Raw genomic sequence first — 18,706 nt, forward strand, 5'->3', positions numbered from 1 at the left:
ATCTGTTTATTCTAACATGATTAAAAACAGTCGAGTCATTAAAACAAACATCGGCTGATCAGCGACATCAAAAGTCCAATTTTCACTTTTTCTACTTTAAAACAATAAAAAACTTCACAATGAAGAACCTCAGAACCGGTCTGAACAGGTTCCCGCCTGACAGTGTCACAGTTCTTGGGGTCCAGTCCACGGTTGTGGTTTTCAATTTTATCAGGATTCCAACACACTGGGTCGGTCTCTGGACTCAGTCTGGTTCTGACCCGAGTGTTTGTGGACATCAGGAGATCACGTGGTCCACGCTGGGATCAAGATCTGGGTTGTCCACACAGACCGGCAGCCTGTGGTTCTCGGAGTGTTTCTGGTTCCGGCGCTGCATCCAGCGGCGGTATTCCTGAGAGTCCGCCTCCTCTCCCCGAGGTGCTGATGGATGGAGGGAGTTCTGGAGCGTCCGGACCAGCAACCTGAACACACAAATCCCAATTACTGGATCGGGGTCAGACAGGGTTCTGACCAGAGACCATGTTGGGAATGGGTAGACGGATCTGCAGATGAATTTCCTCCAGAACAGAACCGGAACAGATCCGGAACCGAACCAGAACAGATCTGGAACAGAACTAGATAGAAACTCTGGTCCGATAAGAGAAGACCAATCAGAGACAGTCCACAAACGTCACACTGGACCATTACGTGCATCGCTCATCAGCTGTGTGTGTTACCGTGGTAACAGAGCAGTCGCTGTGGTGAGGACACATATGGCGTAGAATCGAGGATGGGACATCTGGAGCGTCTCCACCCCAAGCGGGTTGGTGGGGTGGCTGCAGACCGTACAGAACAGGCCAAAGACCAGCACAAAGCCGAAGTAGGACACGGCGCTGAGGACCAGCACCAGGACATGGATCCACGTCTGCAACACATAGGACACAGTTGGCGGACTGCCGGCGGACACAGTTGGCGCGGCGTGCAACTTCTCACCAGGGTGTTGCTCTCCATAACTTGTTGCAGCAGGATGATGAAGAGTGCGGAGGCGTTGACTGGAGAACCGAAGGACAGATCCCCAATGTCTGAACCCGCCAGAGCCTGAGACCAGAACCTCAACCTCAACACTAGGACACAAAAAGCTGCCCCAGTTTCACCCCAGATACTCACAAAGTACGGCACGAAGAAGCAGACCAGGCTCTGGTAGAACGAGTCCAGGATGGTGATCCAGAACATGGAGGGAGCATAAACCTGCAAGAAACCAGATCTGTGAAGTCCAGACCTCATCCTGACTGCAGGAACCAGACCGGCTGGAGGAGGACCAGGTCTCTGGTGGTCCAGAGTCCAGACCTCATCCTGACTGCAGGAACCAGACCGGCTGGAGGAGGACCAGGTCTCTGGTGGTCCAGAGTCCAGACCTCATCCTGACTGCAGGAACCAGACCGGCTGGAGGAGGACCAGGTCTCTGGTGGTCCAGAGTCCAGACCTCATCCTGACTGCAGGAACCAGACCGGCTGGAGGAGGACCAGGTCTCTGGTGGTCCAGAGTCCAGACCTCATCCTGACTGCAGGAACCAGACCGGCTGGAGGAGGACCAGGTCTCTGGTGGTCCAGAGTCCACATTAAATCATAAACTGGTTTAAACTGGAACGACTGGGAAAATTCAAAGCTTTGATCCAGCTGCTGGTTGGAAACATCTGGACATGTGTGGTGCGTTCAGGGTCACCTTGGAGGTTCGTTCAGCTCTGTACAGCTCAGGAAGCTCCATCAGAGTGTCGGCAGGCGTGTCCTGGTCCAGGACGCCGTAGACCAGAGGAGGGACGGAGGTGAAGACCAGATTGAAGAGGATCAGGACCCAGGAGTTGATCATGACGCTCCCAGAGAAGCCACAGAAGAACTGGTAGAAGAACAACAGGTTGACGTACATCTGCGGACAGAGGGACATGTGGGCATCAGCTGATCTGCACGAGGAAGACGAAGTAAACACGGTGATGAAGATGCTGAAAGAAATAAATCGACATGTTCATTTCTCTGATCTGTTGGTCTCCTTGGCAACCAGAAAAGCACTCGGAGACGCAAACTTCCGCCAAGCGCCACGGCTCTCCCCACAATGTCCCAACGGTGATCCGGATCACCACCAAAATGAAGCCAGTTCTTCCTTTTCACATTTCCAACAAGGCCTGAAAATCTCACGAAAATCTGTCCATAACTTCTCCTGGCTGTTCTGCTTGTTCTCCTGGCTGTTCTGCTTGTTCTCCTGGCTGTTCTGCTTGTTCTCCTGGCTGTTCTCCTGGCTGTTCTGCTTGTTCTCCTGGCTGTTCTGCTGGCTGTTCTGCTTGTTCTCCTGGCTGTTCTGCTGGCTGTTCTGCTTGTTCTCCTGGCTGTTCTGCTTGTTCTCCTGACTGTTCTGCTTGTTCTCCTGGCTGTTCTGCTTGTTCTCCTGGCTGTTCTGCTTGTTCTCCTGGCTGTTCTGCTGGCTGTTCTGCTTGTTCTCCTGGCTGTTCTGCTGGCTGTTCTGCTTGTTCTCCTGGCTGTTCTGCTTGTTCTCCTGACTGTTGTGCTTGTTCTCCTGGCTGTTCTGCTTGTTCTCCTGGCTGTTCTGCTTGTTCTCCTGACTGTTCTGCTGGCTGTTCTGCTTGTTCTCCTGGCTGTTCTGCTTGTTTTCCTGACTGTTCTGCTTGTTCTCCTGGCTGTTCTGCTTGTTCTCCTGGCTGTTCTGCTTGTTCTCCTGACTGTTCTGCTTGTTCTCCTGACTGTTCTGCTGGCTGTTCTGCTTGTTCTCCTGGCTGTTCTGCTTGTTCTCCCGACTGTTCTGCTTGTTCTCCCGGCTGTTCTGCTTGTTTTCCTGACTGTTCTGCCTGTTCTGACTGTTCTGCTTGTTCTCCTGCCTGTTCTGCTTGTTCTTCTGCTTGTTCTCCAGGTTTTTCTGCTTGTTCTCCTGACTGTTCTGCTAGTTCTTCTGCTTGTTCTCCTGGCTGTTCTGCTTGTTCTCCTGGCTGTTCTGCTTGTTCTCCTGGCTGTTCTGCTTGTTCCCCTGACTGTGCTGCTTGTTCTCCTGGCTGTTCTGCTTGTTCTCCTGGCTTTTCTGCTTGTTCTCCTGGCTGTTCTGCTTGTTCTCCTGACTGTTCTGCTTGTTCTCCTGACTGTTATGCTTGTTCTTCTGGTTGTTCTCCTGGCTGTTCTGCTTGTTCTTCTGCTTGTTCTCCTGACTGTTCTGCTTGTTCTCCTGGCTGTTCTGCTTGTTCTCCTGACTGTTCTGCTTGTTCTCCTGGCTGTTCTGCTTGTTCTCCTGACTGTTCTGCTAGTTCTTCTGCTTGTTCTCCTGGCTGTTCTTCTTGTTCTCCTGACTGTTCTGCTTGTACTCCTGACATTTCAGCTTGTTCTCCCGGCTGTTCTGCTTGTTCTCCTGACTGTTCTGCCTGTTCTGGCTGTTCTGCTTGTTCTTCTGCTTGTTCTCCTGGCTGTTCTGCTTGTTCTCCTGACTGTTCTGCTTGTACTCCTGACATTTCAGCTTGTTCTCCCGGCTGTTCTGCTTGTTCTCCTGACTGTTCTGCCTGTTCTGGCTGTTCTGCTTGTTCTTCTGCTTGTTCTCCTGGCTGTTCTGCTTGTTCTCCTGACTGTTCTGCTTGTACTCCTGACATTTCAGCTTGTTCTCCCGGCTGTTCTGCTTGTTCTCCTGACTGTTCTGTCTGTTCTGGCTGTTCTGCTTGTTCTTCTGCTTGTTCTCCTGGCTGTTCTGCTTGTTCTCCTGACTGTTGTGCTTGTTCTCCTGGCTGTTCTTCTTGTTCTCCTGACTGTTCTGCTTGTACTCCTGACATTTCAGCTTGTTCTCCCGGCTGTTCTGCTTGTTCTCCTGACAGTTAAGCTTGTTCTCCTAGCTGTTCTGCTTGTTCTCCTGACTGTTCTGCTTGTTCCCCTGGCTGTTCTGCTTGTTCCCCTGGCTGTTCTGCTTGTTCTCCTGGCTGTTCTGCTTGTTCTCCTGGCTGTTCTGCTTGTTCCCCTGGCTGTTCTGCTTGTTCCCCTGGCTGTTCTGCTTGTTCTCCTGGCTGTTCTGCTTGTTCTCCTGACTGTTCTGCTGGCTGTTCTGCTTGTTCTCCTGGCTGTTCTGCTTGTTCCCCTGGCTGTTCTGCTTGTTCCCCTGGCTGTTCTGCTTGTTCTCCCGGCTGTTCTGCTTGTTTTCCTGACTGTTCTGCCTGTTCTGGCTGTTCTGCTTGTTCTCCTGGCTGTTCTGCTTGTTCTCCTGGCTGTTCTGCTTGTTCTCCTGGCTGTTCTGCTTGTTCTCCTGACTGTTCTGCTTGTTCTCCTGGCTGTTCTGCTTGTTCTCCTGGCTGTTCTGCTTGTTGCCCTGGCTGTTCTGCTTGTTCTCCTGACTGTTCTGCTTGTTCTCCTGACTGTTCTGCTTGTTCTCCTGGCTGTTCTGCTTGTTTTCCTGACTGTTCTGCTTGTTCTCCTGGCTGTTCTGCTTGTTCTCCTGGCTGTTCTGCTTGTTCTCCCGACTGTTCTGCTTGTTCTTCTGCTTGTTCTCCTGACTGTTCTGCTTGTTCTCCTGACTGTTCTGCTTGTTCTCCTGACTGTTCTGCTTGTTCTTCTGCTTGTTCTCCTGCCTGTTCTGCTTGTTCTTCTGCTTGTTCTCCAGGTTTTTCTGCTTGTTCTCCTGACTGTTCTGCTAGTTCTTCTGCTTGTTCTCCTGGCTGTTCTGCTTGTTCTCCTGGCTGTTCTGCTTGTTCTCCTGGCTGTTCTGCTTGTTCCCCTGACTGTGCTGCTTGTTCTCCTGGCTGTTCTGCTTGTTCTCCTGGCTTTTCTGCTTGTTCTCCTGGCTGTTCTGCTTGTTCTCCTGACTGTTCTGCTTGTTCTCCTGACTGTTCTGCTTGTTCTTCTGCTTGTTCTCCTGGCTGTTCTGCTTGTTCTCCTGACTGTTCTGCTTGTTCTCCTGGCTGTTCTGCTTGGTCTCCTGCCTGTTCTGCTTGTTCTTCTGCTTGTTCTCCTGGTTGTTCTGCTTGTTCTCCTGACATTTCAGCTTGTTCTCCCGGCTGTTCTGCTTGCTCTCCTGACTGTTCTGCCTGTTCTGGCTGTTCTTCTGCTTGTTCTCCTGGTTGTTCTGCTTATTCTCCTGACTGTTCTGCTTGTTCTCCTGGCTGTTCTGCTTGTTCTCCTGACTGTTTTGGTAGTTCTCCTGGCTGTTCTGCTTGTTCTTCTGCTTGTTCTCCTGACTGTTCTGCTAGTTCTTCTGCTTGTTGTCCTGGCTGTTCTTCTTGTTCTCCTGACTGTTCTGCTTGTTCTCCTGACTGTTCTGCCTGTTCTGGCTGTTCTGCTTGTTCTTCTGCTTGTTATCCTGGCTGTTCTGCTTGTTCTCCTGACTGTTGTGCTTGTTCTCCTGGCTGTTCTGCTTGTTCTCCTGGCTGTTCTGCTTGTTCTTCAGCTTGTTGTCCTAACTGTTCTGCTTGTTCTCCTGACTGTTCTGCTTGTTCTCCTGGCTGTTCTGCTTGTTTTCCTGACTGTTCTGCTTGTTCTCCTGGCTGTTCTGCTTGTTCTCCTGGCTTTTCTGCTTGTTCTCCTGGCTGTTCTGCTTGTTCTCCTGGCTGTTCTGCTTGTTCTCCTGACTGTTCTGCTTGTTCTCCTGGCTGTTCTGCTTGTTCTCCTGGCTGTTCTGCTTGTTCCCCTGACTGTGCTGCTTGTTCTCCTGGCTGTTCTGCTTGTTCTCCTGGCTTTTCTGCTTGTTCTCCTGGCTGTTCTGCTTGTTCTCCTGACTGTTCTGCTTGTTCTCCTGACTGTTCTGCTTGTACTCCTGACATTTCAGCTTGTTCTCCCGGCTTTTCTGCTTGTTCTCCTGACTGTTCTGCCTGTTCTGGCTGTTCTGCTTGTTCTCCTGGCTGTTCTGCTTGTTCTCCTGACTGTTGTGCTTGTTCTCCTGGCTGTTCTGCTTGTTCTCCTGACTGTTCTGCTTGTTCTCCTGACTGTTATGCTTGTTCTTCTGGTTGTTCTCCTGGCTGTTCTGCTTGTTCGCCTGGCTGTTCTGCTTGTCCTCCTGGTTGTTCTGCTTGTTCTCCTGACATTTCAGCTTGTTCTCCCGGCTGTTCTGCTTGTTCTTCTGCTTGTTCTCCTGACATTTCAGCTTGTTCTCCCGGCTGTTCTGCTTGTTCTCCTGACTGTTCTGCTTGTTCTTCTGCTTGTTCTCCTGACTGTTCTGCTTGTTCTCCTGGCTGTTCTGCTTGTTCTCCTGGCTGTTCTGCTTGTTCTCCCGACTGTTCTGCTTGTTCTCCCGGCTGTTCTGCTTGTTTTCCTGACTGTTCTGCCTGTTCTGGCTGTTCTGCTCGTTCTTCTGCTTGTTCTCCTGACTGTTCTGCTTGTTCTCCTGCCTGTTCTGCTTGTTCTTCTGCTTGTTCTCCTGGCTGTTCTGCTTGTTCTCCTGACTGTTCTGCTTGTTCTCCTGACTGTTCTGCTTGTTCTTCTGCTTGTTCTCCTGACTGTTCTGCTTGTTCTCCTGACTGTTCTGCTTGTTCTTCTGCTTGTTCTCCAGGTTTTTCTGCTTGTTCTCCTGACTGTTCTGCTAGTTCTTCTGCTTGTTCTCCTGGCTGTTCTGCTTGTTCTCCTGGCTGTTCTGCTTGTTCCCCTGACTGTGCTGCTTGTTCTCCTGGCTGTTCTGCTTGTTCTCCTGGCTTTTCTGCTTGTTCTCCTGGCTGTTCTGCTTGTTCTACTGACTGTTCTGCTTGTTCTCCTGACTGTTATGCTTGTTCTTCTGGTTGTTCTCCTGGCTGTTCTGCTTGTTCTTCTGCTTGTTCTCCTGCCTGTTCTGCTTGTTCTTCTGCTTGTTCTCCTGGTTGTTCTGCTTGTTCTCCTGACATTTCAGCTTGTTCTCCCGGCTGTTCTGCTTGTTCTCCTGACTGTTCTGCCTGTTCTGGCTGTTCTGCCTGTTCTTCTGCTTGTTCTCCTGGTTGTTCTGCTTATTCTCCTGACTGTTCTGCTTGTTCTCCTGGCTGTTCTGCTTGTTCTCCTGACTGTTTTGGTAGTTCTCCTGGCTGTTCTGCTTGTTCTTCTGCTTGTTCTCCTGACTGTTCTGCTTGTTCTCCTGACTGTTCTGCTTGTTCTCCTGACTGTTATGCTTGTTCTTCTGGTTGTTCTCCTGGCTGTTCTGCTTGTTCGCCTGGCTGTTCTGCTTGTCCTCCTGGTTGTTCTGCTTGTTCTCCTGACATTTCAGCTTGTTCTCCCGGCTGTTCTGCTTGTTCTTCTGCCTGTTCTCCTGACATTTCAGCTTGTTCTCCTGGCTGTTCTGCTTGTTCTCCTGACTGTTCTGCTTGTTCTTCTGCTTGTTCTCCTGACTGTTCTGCTTGTTCTCCTGGCTGTTCTGCTTGTTCTCCTGGCTGTTCTGCTTGTTCCCCTGACTGTTCTGCTTGTTCTCCTGGCTGTTCTGCTTGTTCTCCTGGCTTTTCTGCTTGTTCTCCTGGCTGTTCTGCTTGTTCTTCTGGCTGTTCTGCTTGTTCTCCCGACCTTTTCTGCTTGTTCTCCTGACTGTTCTGCTTGTTCTCCTGACTGTTCTGCTTGTTCTCCTGACTGTTCTGCTTGTTCTCCTGGCTGTTCTGCTTGTTCTCCTGACTGTTCTGCTTGTTCTCCTGACTGTTTTGGTAGTTCTCCTGACTGTTCTGCTTGTTCTCCTGACTGTTCTGCTTGTTCTCCTGGCTGTTCTGCTTGTTCTCCTGGCTGTTCTGCTTGTTCTCCTGACTGTTTTGGTAGTTCTCCTGGCTGTTCTTCTTGTTCTCCTGACTGTTCTGCTAGTTCTTCTGCTTGTTCTCCTGGCTGTTCTTCTTGTTCTCCTGACTGTTCTGCTTGTACTCCTGACATTTCAGCTTGTTCTCCCGGCTGTTCTGCTTGTTCTCCTGACTGTTCTGCCTGTTCTGCTTGTTCTCCTGGCTGTTCTGCTTGTTCTCCTGACTGTTGTGCTTGTTCTCCTGGCTGTTCTGCTTGTTCTCCTGACTGTTCTGCTTGTTCTCCTGACTGTTCTGCTTGTTCTTCTGCTTGTTCTCCTGGCTGTTCTGCTTGTTCTCCTGACTGTTTTGGTAGTTCTCCTGGCTGTTCTGCTTGTTCTTCTGCTTGTTCTCCTGACTGTTCTGCTAGTTCTTCTGCTTGTTCTCCTGGCTGTTCTGCTTGTTCTCCTGACTGTTTTGGTAGTTCTCCTGGCTGTTCTGCTTGTTCTTCTGCTTGTTCTCCTGACTGTTCTGCTAGTTCTTCTGCTTGTTCTCCTGGCTGTTCTTCTTGTTCTCCTGACTGTTCTGCTTGTACTCCTGACATTTCAGCTTGTTCTCCCGGCTGTTCTGCTTGTTCTCCTGACTGTTCTGCCTGTTCTGGCTGTTCTGCTTGTTCTCCTGGCTGTTCTGCTTGTTCTCCTGACTGTTGTGCTTGTTCTCCTGGCTGTTCTGCTTGTTCTCCTGACTGTTCTGCTTGTTCTCCTGACTGTTATGCTTGTTCTTCTGGTTGTTCTCCTGGCTGTTCTGCTTGTTCGCCTGGCTGTTCTGCTTGTCCTCCTGGTTGTTCTGCTTGTTCTCCTGACATTTCAGCTTGTTCCCCCGGCTGTTCTGCTTGTTCTTCTGCTTGTTCTCCTGACATTTCAGCTTGTTCTCCCGGCTGTTCTGCTTGTTCTCCTGACTGTTCTGCTTGTTCTTCTGCTTGTTCTCCTGACTGTTCTGCTTGTTCTCCTGGCTGTTCTGCTTGTTCTCCTGGCTGTTCTGCTTGTTCCCCTGGCTGTTCTGCTTGTTCTCCTGGCTGTTCTGCTTGTTCTCCTGGCTTTTCTGCTTGTTCTCCTGGCTGTTCTGCTTGTTCTCCTGACGGTTCTGCTTGTTCTCCTGACGGTTCTGCTTGTTCTCCCGACCTTTTCTGCTTGTTCTCCTGACTGTTCTGCTTGTTCTCCTGACATTTCAGCTTGTTCTCCCGGCTGTTCTGCTTGTTCTCCTGACTGTTCTGCCTGTTCTGGCTGTTCTGCTTGTTCTCCTGGCTGTTCTGCTTGTTCTCCTGACTGTTGTGCTTGTTCTCCTGGCTGTTCTGCTTGTTCTCCTGACTGTTCTGCTTGTTCTCCTGACTGTTATGCTTGTTCTTCTGGTTGTTCTCCTGGCTGTTCTGCTTGTTCGCCTGGCTGTTCTGCTTGTCCTCCTGGTTGTTCTGCTTGTTCTCCTGACATTTCAGCTTGTTCCCCCGGCTGTTCTGCTTGTTCTTCTGCTTGTTCTCCTGACATTTCAGCTTGTTCTCCCGGCTGTTCTGCTTGTTCTCCTGACTGTTCTGCTTGTTCTTCTGCTTGTTCTCCTGACTGTTCTGCTTGTTCTCCTGGCTGTTCTGCTTGTTCTCCTGGCTGTTCTGCTTGTTCCCCTGGCTGTTCTGCTTGTTCTCCTGGCTGTTCTGCTTGTTCTCCTGGCTTTTCTGCTTGTTCTCCTGGCTGTTCTGCTTGTTCTCCTGACGGTTCTGCTTGTTCTCCTGACGGTTCTGCTTGTTCTCCCGACCTTTTCTGCTTGTTCTCCTGACTGTTCTGCTTGTTCTCCTGACTGTTCTGCTTGTTCTCCTGGCTGTTCTGCTTGTTCTCCTGACTGTTCTGCTTGTTCTTCTGCTTGTTCTCCTGGCTGTTCTGCTTGTTCTCCTGACTGTTTTGGTAGTTCTCCTGGCTGTTCTGCTTGTTCTTCTGCTTGTTCTCCTGACTGTTCTGCTAGTTCTTCTGCTTGTTCTCCTGGCTGTTCTTCTTGTTCTCCTGACTGTTCTGCTTGTACTCCTGACATTTCAGCTTGTTCTCCCGGCTGTTCTGCTTGTTCTCCTGACTGTTCTGCCTGTTCTGGCTGTTCTGCTTGTTCTCCTGGCTGTTCTGCTTGTTCTCCTGACTGTTGTGCTTGTTCTCCTGGCTGTTCTGCTTGTTCTCCTGACTGTTCTGCTTGTTCTCCTGACTGTTATGCTTGTTCTTCTGGTTGTTCTCCTGGCTGTTCTGCTTGGTCGCCTGGCTGTTCTGCTTATCCTCCTGGTTGTTCTGCTTGTTCTCCTGACATTTCAGCTTGTTCTCCCGGCTGTTCTGCTTGTTCTTCTGCTTGTTCTCCTGACATTTCAGCTTGTTCTCCCGGCTGTTCTGCTTGTTCTCCTGACTGTTCTGCTTGTTCTTCTGCTTGTTCTCCTGACTGTTCTGCTTGTTCTCCTGGCTGTTCTGCTTGTTCTCCTGGCTGTTCTGCTTGTTCCCCTGGCTGTTCTGCTTGTTCTCCTGGCTGTTCTGCTTGTTCTCCTGGCTTTTCTGCTTGTTCTCCTGGCTGTTCTGCTTATTCTCCTGACTGTTCTGCTTGTTCTCCTGGCTGTTCTGCTTGTTCTCCTGACTGTTTTGGTAGTTCTCCTGGCTGTTCTGCTTGTTCTTCTGCTTGTTCTCCTGACTGTTCTGCTAGTTCTTCTGCTTGTTCTCCTGGCTGTTCTTCTTGTTCTCCTGACTGTTCTGCTTGTACTCCTGACATTTCAGCTTGTTCTCCCGGCTGTTCTGCTTGTTCTCCTGACTGTTCTGCCTGTTCTGGCTGTTCTGCTTGTTCTCCTGGCTGTTCTGCTTGTTCTCCTGACTGTTGTGCTTGTTCTCCTGACTGTTATGCTTGTTCTTCTGGTTGTTCTCCTGGCTGTTCTGCTTGTTCGCCTGGCTGTTCTGCTTGTCCTCCTGGTTGTTCTGCTTGTTCTCCTGACATTTCAGCTTGTTCTCCCGGCTGTTCTGCTTGTTCTTCTGCTTGTTCTCCTGACATTTCAGCTTGTTCTCCCGGCTGTTCTGCTTGTTCTCCTGACTGTTCTGCTTGTTCTCCTGGCTGTTCTGCTTGTTCTCCTGGCTGTTCTGCTTGTTCCCCTGACTTCTGCTTGTTCTCCTGGCTGTTCTGCTTGTTCTCCTGGCTTTTCTGCTTGTTCTTCTGCTTGTTCTCCTGACTGTTGTGCTTGTTCTCCTGGCTGTTCTGCTTGTTCTCCTGACTGTTCTGCTTGTTCTCCTGACTGTTATGCTTGTTCTTCTGGTTGTTCTCCTGGCTGTTCTGCTTGTTCGCCTGGCTGTTCTGCTTGTCCTCCTGGTTGTTCTGCTTGTTCTCCTGACATTTCAGCTTGTTCCCCCGGCTGTTCTGCTTGTTCTTCTGCTTGTTCTCCTGACATTTCAGCTTGTTCTCCCGGCTGTTCTGCTTGTTCTCCTGACTGTTCTGCTTGTTCTTCTGCTTGTTCTCCTGGCTGTTCTGCTTGTTCTCCTGGCTGTTCTGCTTGTTCCCCTGGCTGTTCTGCTTGTTCTCCTGGCTGTTCTGCTTGTTCTCCTGGCTTTTCTGCTTGTTCTCCTGGCTGTTCTGCTTGTTCTCCTGACGGTTCTGCTTGTTCTCCTGACGGTTCTGCTTGTTCTCCCGACCTTTTCTGCTTGTTCTCCTGACTGTTCTGCTTGTTCTCCTGACTGTTCTGCTTGTTCTCCTGGCTGTTCTGCTTGTTCTCCTGACTGTTCTGCTTGTTCTTCTGCTTGTTCTCCTGGCTGTTCTGCTTGTTCTCCTGACTGTTTTGGTAGTTCTCCTGGCTGTTCTGCTTGTTCTTCTGCTTGTTCTCCTGACTGTTCTGCTAGTTCTTCTGCTTGTTCTCCTGGCTGTTCTTCTTGTTCTCCTGACTGTTCTGCTTGTACTCCTGACATTTCAGCTTGTTCTCCCGGCTGTTCTGCTTGTTCTCCTGACTGTTCTGCTTGTTCTCCTGACTGTTGTGCTTGTTCTCCTGGCTGTTCTGCTTGTTCTCCTGACTGTTCTGCTTGTTCTCCTGACTGTTATGCTTGTTCTTCTGGTTGTTCTCCTGGCTGTTCTGCTTGGTCGCCTGGCTGTTCTGCTTATCCTCCTGGTTGTTCTGCTTGTTCTCCTGACATTTCAGCTTGTTCTCCCGGCTGTTCTGCTTGTTCTTCTGCTTGTTCTCCTGACATTTCAGCTTGTTCTCCCGGCTGTTCTGCTTGTTCTCCTGACTGTTCTGCTTGTTCTTCTGCTTGTTCTCCTGACTGTTCTGCTTGTTCTCCTGGCTGTTCTGCTTGTTCTCCTGGCTGTTCTGCTTGTTCCCCTGGCTGTTCTGCTTGTTCTCCTGGCTGTTCTGCTTGTTCTCCTGGCTTTTCTGCTTGTTCTCCTGGCTGTTCTGCTTATTCTCCTGACTGTTCTGCTTGTTCTCCTGGCTGTTCTGCTTGTTCTCCTGACTGTTTTGGTAGTTCTCCTGGCTGTTCTGCTTGTTCTTCTGCTTGTTCTCCTGACTGTTCTACTAGTTCTTCTGCTTGTTCTCCTGGCTGTTCTTCTTGTTCTCCTGACTGTTCTGCTTGTACTCCTGACATTTCAGCTTGTTCTCCCGGCTGTTCTGCTTGTTCTCCTGACTGTTCTGCCTGTTCTGGCTGTTCTGCTTGTTCTCCTGGCTGTTCTGCTTGTTCTCCTGACTGTTGTGCTTGTTCTCCTGACTGTTCTGCTTGTTCTCCTGACTGTTATGCTTGTTCTTCTGGTTGTTCTCCTGGCTGTTCTGCTTGTTCGCCTGGCTGTTCTGCTTGTCCTCCTGGTTGTTCTGCTTGTTCTCCTGACATTTCAGCTTGTTCTCCCGGCTGTTCTGCTTGTTCTTCTGCTTGTTCTCCTGACATTTCAGCTTGTTCTCCCGGCTGTTCTGCTTGTTCTCCTGACTGTTCTGCTTGTTCTCCTGACTGTTCTGCTTGTTCTCCTGGCTGTTCTGCTTGTTCTCCTGGCTGTTCTGCTTGTTCCCCTGACTTCTGCTTGTTCTCCTGGCTGTTCTGCTTGTTCTCCTGGCTTTTCTGCTTGTTCTCCTGGCTGTTCTGCTTGTTCTCCTGACTGTTCTGCTTGTTCTTCTGGCTGTTCTGCTTGTTCTCCCGACCTTTTCTGCTTGTTCTCCTGGCTGTTCTGCTTGTTCTCCTGACTGTTCTGCTTGTTCTTCTGGCTGTTCTGCTTGTTCTCCCGACCTTTTCTGCTTGTTCTCCTGACTGTTCTGCTTGTTCTCCTGACTGTTCTGCTTGTTCTCCTGACTGTTCTGCTTGTTCTCCTGGCTGTTCTGCTTGTTCTCCTGACTGTTCTGCTTGTTCTTCTGCTTGTTCTCCTGGCTGTTCTGCTTGTTCTCCTGACTGTTTTGGTAGTTCTCCTGGCTGTTCTGCTTGTTCTCCTGGCTGTTCTGCTTGTTCTTCTGCTTGTTCTCCTGACTGTTCTGCTAGTTCTTCTGCTTGTTCTCCTGACTGTTCTGCTTGTACTTCTGCTTGTTCTCCTGACTGTTCTGCTAGTTCTTCTGCTTGTTCTCCTGGCTGTTCTGCTTGTTCTCCTGACTGTTCTGCCTGTTCTGGCTGTTCTGCTTGTTCTCCTGGCTGTTCTGCTTGTTCTCCTGACTGTTGTGCTTGTTCTCCTGGCTGTTGTGCTTGTTCTCCTGACTGTTCTGCTTCTTCTCCTGACTGTTATGCTTGTTCTTCTGGTTGTTCTCCTGGCTGTTCTGCTTGGTCGCCTGGCTGTTCTGCTTGTCCTCCTGGTTGTTCTGCTTGTTCTCCTGACATTTCAGCTTGTTTTCCCGGCTGTTCTGCTTGTTCTTCTGCTTGTTCTCCTGACATTTCAGCTTGTTCTCCCGGCTGTTCTGCTTGTTCTCCTGACTGTTCTGCTTGTTCTTCTGCTTGTTCTCCTGACTGTTCTGCTTGTTCTCCTGGCTGTTCTGCTTGTTCTCCTGGCTGTTCTGCTTGTTCCCCTGACTGTTCTGCTTGTTCTCCTGGCTGTTCTGCTTGTTCTCCTGGCTTTTCTGCTTGTTCTCCTGGCTGTTCTGCTTGTTCTCCTGACTGTTCTGCTTGTTCCCCTGACTGTTCTGCTTGTTCTCCCGGCTGTTCTGCTTGTTTTCCTGACTGTTCTGCCTGTTCTGGCTGTTCTACTTGTTCTTCTGCTTGTTCTCCTGACTGTTCTGCTTGTTCTCCTGACTGTTCTGCTTGTTCTTCTGCTTGTTCTCCTGACTGTTCTGCTTGTTCTCCTGCCTGTTCTGCTTGTTCTTCTGCTTGTTCTCCAGGTTTTTCTGCTTGTTCTCCTGACTGTTCTGCTAGTTCTTCTGCTTGTTCTCCTGGCTGTTCTGCTTGTTCTCCTGACTGTTCTGCTTGTTCTCCTGACTGTTATGCTTGTTCTTCTGGTTGTTCTCCTGGCTGTTCTGCTTGTTCTTCTGCTTGTTCTCCTGACTGTTCTGCTTGTTCTTCTGCTTGTTCTCCTGGCTGTTCTGCTTGTTCTCCTGACTGTTCTGCTTGTTCTCCTGGCTGTTCTGCTTGTTCTCCTGCCTGTTCTGCTTGTTCTTCTGCTTGTTCTCCTGGTTGTTCTGCTTGTTCTCCTGACATTTCAGCTTGTTCTCCCGGCTGTTCTGCTTGTTCTCCTGACTGTTCTGCCTGTTCTTCTGCTTGTTCTCCTGGTTGTTCTGCTTATTCTCCTGACTGTTCTGCTTGTTCTCCTGGCTGTTCTGCTTGTTTTCCTGACTGTTCTGCTTGTTCTCCTGGCTGTTCTGCTTGTTCTCCTGGCTGTTCTGCTTGTTCTCCCGACTGTTCTGCTTGTTCTCCCGGCTGTTCTGCTTGTTTTCCTGACTGTTCTGCCTGTTCTGGCTGTTCTGCTTGTTCTTCTGCTTGTTCTCCTGACTGTTCTGCTTGTTCTCCTGCCTGTTCTGCTTGTTCTCCTGGCTGTTCTGCTTGTTCTCCTGACTGTTCTGCTTGTTCTCCTGACTGTTCTGCTTGTTCTTCTGCTTGTTCTCCTGACTGTTCTGCTTGTTCTCCTGCCTGTTCTGCTTGTTCTTCTGCTTGTTCTGCTTGTTCCCCTGACTGTGCTGCTTGTTCTCCTGGCTGTTCTGCTTGTTCTCCTGGCTTTTCTGCTTGTTCTCCTGGCTGTTCTGCTTGTTCTCCTGACTGTTCTGCTTGTTCTCCTGACTGTTATGCTTGTTCTTCTGGTTGTTCTCCTGGCTGTTCTGCTTGTTCTCCTGACTGTTCTGCCTGTTCTGGCTGTTCTGCCTGTTCTTCTGCTTGTTCTCCTGGTTGTTCTGCTTATTCTCCTGACTGTTCTGCTTGTTCTTCTGCTTGTTCTCCTGGCTGTTCTGCTTGTTCTCCTGACTGTTTTGGTAGTTCTCCTGGCTGTTCTGCTTGTTCTTCTGCTTGTTCTCCTGACTGTTCTGCTAGTTCTTCTGCTTGTTCTCCTGGCTGTTCTTCTTGTTCTCCTGACTGTTCTGCTTGTACTCCTGACATTTCAGCTTGTTCTCCCGGCTTTTCTGCTTGTTCTCCTGACTGTTCTGCCTGTTCTGGCTGTTCTGCTTGTTCTCCTGGCTGTTCTGCTTGTTCTCCTGACTGTTGTGCTTGTTCTCCTGGCTGTTCTGCTTGTTCTCCTGACTGTTCTGCTTGTTCTCCTGACTGTTATGCTTGTTCTTCTGGTTGTTCTCCTGGCTGTTCTGCTTGTTCGCCTGGCTGTTCTGCTTGTCCTCCTGGTTGTTCTGCTTGTTCTCCTGACATTTCAGCTTGTTCTCCCGGCTGTTCTGCTTGTTCTTCTGCTTGTTCTCCTGACATTTCAGCTTGTTCTCCCGGCTGTTCTGCTTGTTCTCCTGACTGTTCTGCTTGTTCTTCTGCTTGTTCTCCTGACTGTTCTGCTTGTTCTCCTGGCTGTTCTGCTTGTTCTCCTGGCTGTTCTGCTTGTTCTCCCGACTGTTCTGCTTGTTCTCCCGGCTGTTCTGCTTATTCTCCTGACTGTTCTGCTTGTTCTCCTGGCTGTTCTGCTTGTTCTCCTGACTGTTTTGGTAGTTCTCCTGGCTGTTCTGCTTGTTCTTCTGCTTGTTCTCCTGACTGTTCTGCTAGTTCTTCTGCTTGTTCTCCTGGCTGTTCTTCTTGTTCTCCTGACTGTTCTGCTTGTACTCCTGACATTTCAGCTTGTTCTCCCGGCTGTTCTGCTTGTTCTCCTGACTGTTCTGCCTGTTCTGGCTGTTCTGCTTGTTCTCCTGGCTGTTCTGCTTGTTCTCCTGACTGTTGTGCTTGTTCTCCTGACTGTTCTGCTTGTTCTCCTGACTGTTATGCTTGTTCTTCTGGTTGTTCTCCTGGCTGTTCTGCTTGTTCGCCTGGCTGTTCTGCTTGTCCTCCTGGTTGTTCTGCTTGTTCTCCTGACATTTCAGCTTGTTCTCCCGGCTGTTCTGCTTGTTCTTCTGCTTGTTCTCCTGACATTTCAGCTTGTTCTCCCGGCTGTTCTGCTTGTTCTCCTGACTGTTCTGCTTGTTCTCCTGACTGTTCTGCTTGTTCTCCTGGCTGTTCTGCTTGTTCTCCTGGCTGTTCTGCTTGTTCCCCTGACTTCTGCTTGTTTTCCTGGCTGTTCTGCTTGTTCTCCTGGCTTTTCTGCTTGTTCTCCTGGCTGTTCTGCTTGTTCTCCTGACTGTTCTGCTTGTTCTTCTGGCTGTTCTGCTTGTTCTCCCGACCTTTTCTGCTTGTTCTCCTGACTGTTCTGCTTGTTCTCCTGACTGTTCTGCTTGTTCTCCTGACTGTTCTGCTTGTTCTCCTGACTGTTCTGCTTGTTCTCCTGGCTGTTCTGCTTGTTCTCCTGGCTGTTCTGCTTGTTCTTCTGCTTGTTCTCCTGACTGTTCTGCTAGTTCTTCTGCTTGTTCTCCTGGCTGTTCTTCTTGTTCTCCTGACTGTTCTGCTTGTACTCCTGACATTTCAGCTTGTTCTCCCGGCTGTTCTGCTTGTTCTCCTGACTGTTCTGCCTGTTCTGGCTGTTCTGCTTGTTCTCCCGACCTTTTCTGCTTGTTCTCCTGACTGTTCTGCTTGTTCTCCTGACTGTTCTGCTTGTTCTCCTGACTGTTCTGCTTGTTCTCCTGACTGTTCTGCTTGTTCTCCTGGCTGTTCTGCTTGTTCTCCTGACTGTTCTGCTTGTTCTTCTGCTTGTTCTCCTGGCTGTTCTGCTTGTTCTCCTGACTGTTTTGGTAGTTCTCCTGGCTGTTCTGCTTGTTCTTCTGCTTGTTCTCCTGACTGTTCTGCTAGTTCTTCTGCTTGTTCTCCTGGCTGTTCTTCTTGTTCTCCTGACTGTTCTGCTTGTACTTCTGCTTGTTCTCCTGACTGTTCTGCTAGTTCTTCTGCTTGTTCTCCTGGCTGTTCTGCTTGTTCTCCTGACTGTTCTGCCTGTTCTGGCTGTTCTGCTTGTTCTCCTGGCTGTTCTGCTTGTTCTCCTGACTGTTGTGCTTGTTCTCCTGGCTGTTGTGCTTGTTCTCCTGACTGTTCTGCTTGTTCTCCTGACTGTTATGCTTGTTCTTCTGGTTGTTCTCCTGGCTGTTCTGCTTGGTCGCCTGGCTGTTCTGCTTGTCCTCCTGGTTGTTCTGCTTGTTCTCCTGACATTTCAGCTTGTTCTCCCGGCTGTTCTGCTTGTTCTTCTGCTTGTTCTCCTGACATTTCAGCTTGTTCTCCCGGCTGTTCTGCTTGTTCTCCTGACTGTTCTGCTTGTTCTCCTGACTGTTCTGCTTGTTCTCCTGGCTGTTCTGCTTGTTCTCCTGGCTGTTCTGCTTGTTCCCCTGACTTCTGCTTGTTTTCCTGGCTGTTCTGCTTGTTCTCCTGGCTTTTCTGCTTGTTCTCCTGGCTGTTCTGCTTGTTCTCCTGACTGTTCTGCTTGTTCTTCTGGCTGTTCTGCTTGTTCTCCCGACCTTTTCTGCTTGTTCTCCTGACTGTTCTGCTTGTTCTCCTGACTGTTCTGCTTGTTCTCCTGACTGTTCTGCTTGTTCTCCTGACTGTTCTGCTTGTTCTCCTGGCTGTTCTGCTTGTTCTCCTGACTGTTCTGCTTGTTCTTCTGCTTGTTCTCCTGGCTGTTCTGCTTGTTCTCCTGACTGTTTTGGTAGTTCTCCTGGCTGTTCTGCTTGTTCTTCTGCTTGTTCTCCTGACTGTTCTGCTAGTTCTTCTGCTTGTTCTCCTGGCTGTTCTTCTTGTTCTCCTGACTGTTCTGCTTGTACTTCTGCTTGTTCTCCTGACTGTTCTGCTAGTTCTTCTGCTTGTTCTCCTGGCTGTTCTGCTTGTTCTCCTGGCTGTTCTGCTTGTTCTCCTGACTGTTGTGCTTGTTCTCCTGGCTGTTGTGCTTGTTCTCCTGACTGTTCTGCTTGTTCTCCTGACTGTTATGCTTGTTCTTCTGGTTGTTCTCCTGGCTGTTCTGCTTGGTCGCCTGGCTGTTCTGCTTGTCCTCCTGGTTGTTCTGCTTGTTCTCCTGACATTTCAGCTTGTTTTCCCGGCTGTTCTGCTTGTTCTTCTGCTTGTTCTCCTGACATTTCAGCTTGTTCTCCCGGCTGTTCTGCTTGTTCTCCTGACTGTTCTGCTTGTTCTTCTGCTTGTTCTCCTGACTGTTCTGCTTGTTCTCCTGGCTGTTCTGCTTGTTCTCCTGGCTGTTCTGCTTGTTCCCCTGACTGTTCTGCTTGTTCTCCTGGCTGTTCTGCTTGTTCTCCTGGCTTTTCTGCTTGTTCTCCTGGCTGTTCTGCTTGTTCTCCTGACTGTTCTGCTTGTTCCCCTGACTGTTCTGCTTGTTCTCCCGGCTGTTCTGCTTGTTTTCCTGACTGTTCTGCTTGTTCTCCTGCCTGTTCTGCTTGTTCTTCTGCTTGTTCTCCTGACTGTTCTGCTTGTTCTCCTGCCTGTTCTGCTTGTTCTTCTGCTTGTTCTCCTGGCTGTTCTGCTTGTTCTCCTGCCTGTTCTGCTTGTTCTCCTGGCTGTTCTGCTTGTTCTCCTGACTGTTCTGCTTGTTCTCCTGACTGTTCTGCTTGTTCTT

General features: G+C 49.7%; 1 protein-coding gene across 1 annotated transcript in view; it reads right to left on the bottom strand.

Moving 5' to 3' along the window:
* Nucleotides 1-338: 338 nt before the first annotated feature.
* Nucleotides 339-18,706, bottom strand: part of atp10d (ATPase phospholipid transporting 10D) — a gene marked incomplete at its 5' end in the record, with an annotated part of 93,406 nt that continues 75,038 nt past the window's right edge. The window contains 4 exon segments of the mRNA XM_079262006.1: nucleotides 339-904; nucleotides 973-1,077; nucleotides 1,147-1,227; nucleotides 1,702-1,902. Coding sequence (XP_079118132.1) covers nucleotides 713-904; nucleotides 973-1,077; nucleotides 1,147-1,227; nucleotides 1,702-1,902 — 579 coding nt within the window. The 3' untranslated portion in view covers nucleotides 339-712.

This window comes from Telmatherina bonti (genome assembly GCF_933228915.1).
Source record: "Telmatherina bonti genome assembly, chromosome: 22".
NCBI lineage: Eukaryota > Metazoa > Chordata > Actinopteri > Atheriniformes > Telmatherinidae > Telmatherina > Telmatherina bonti.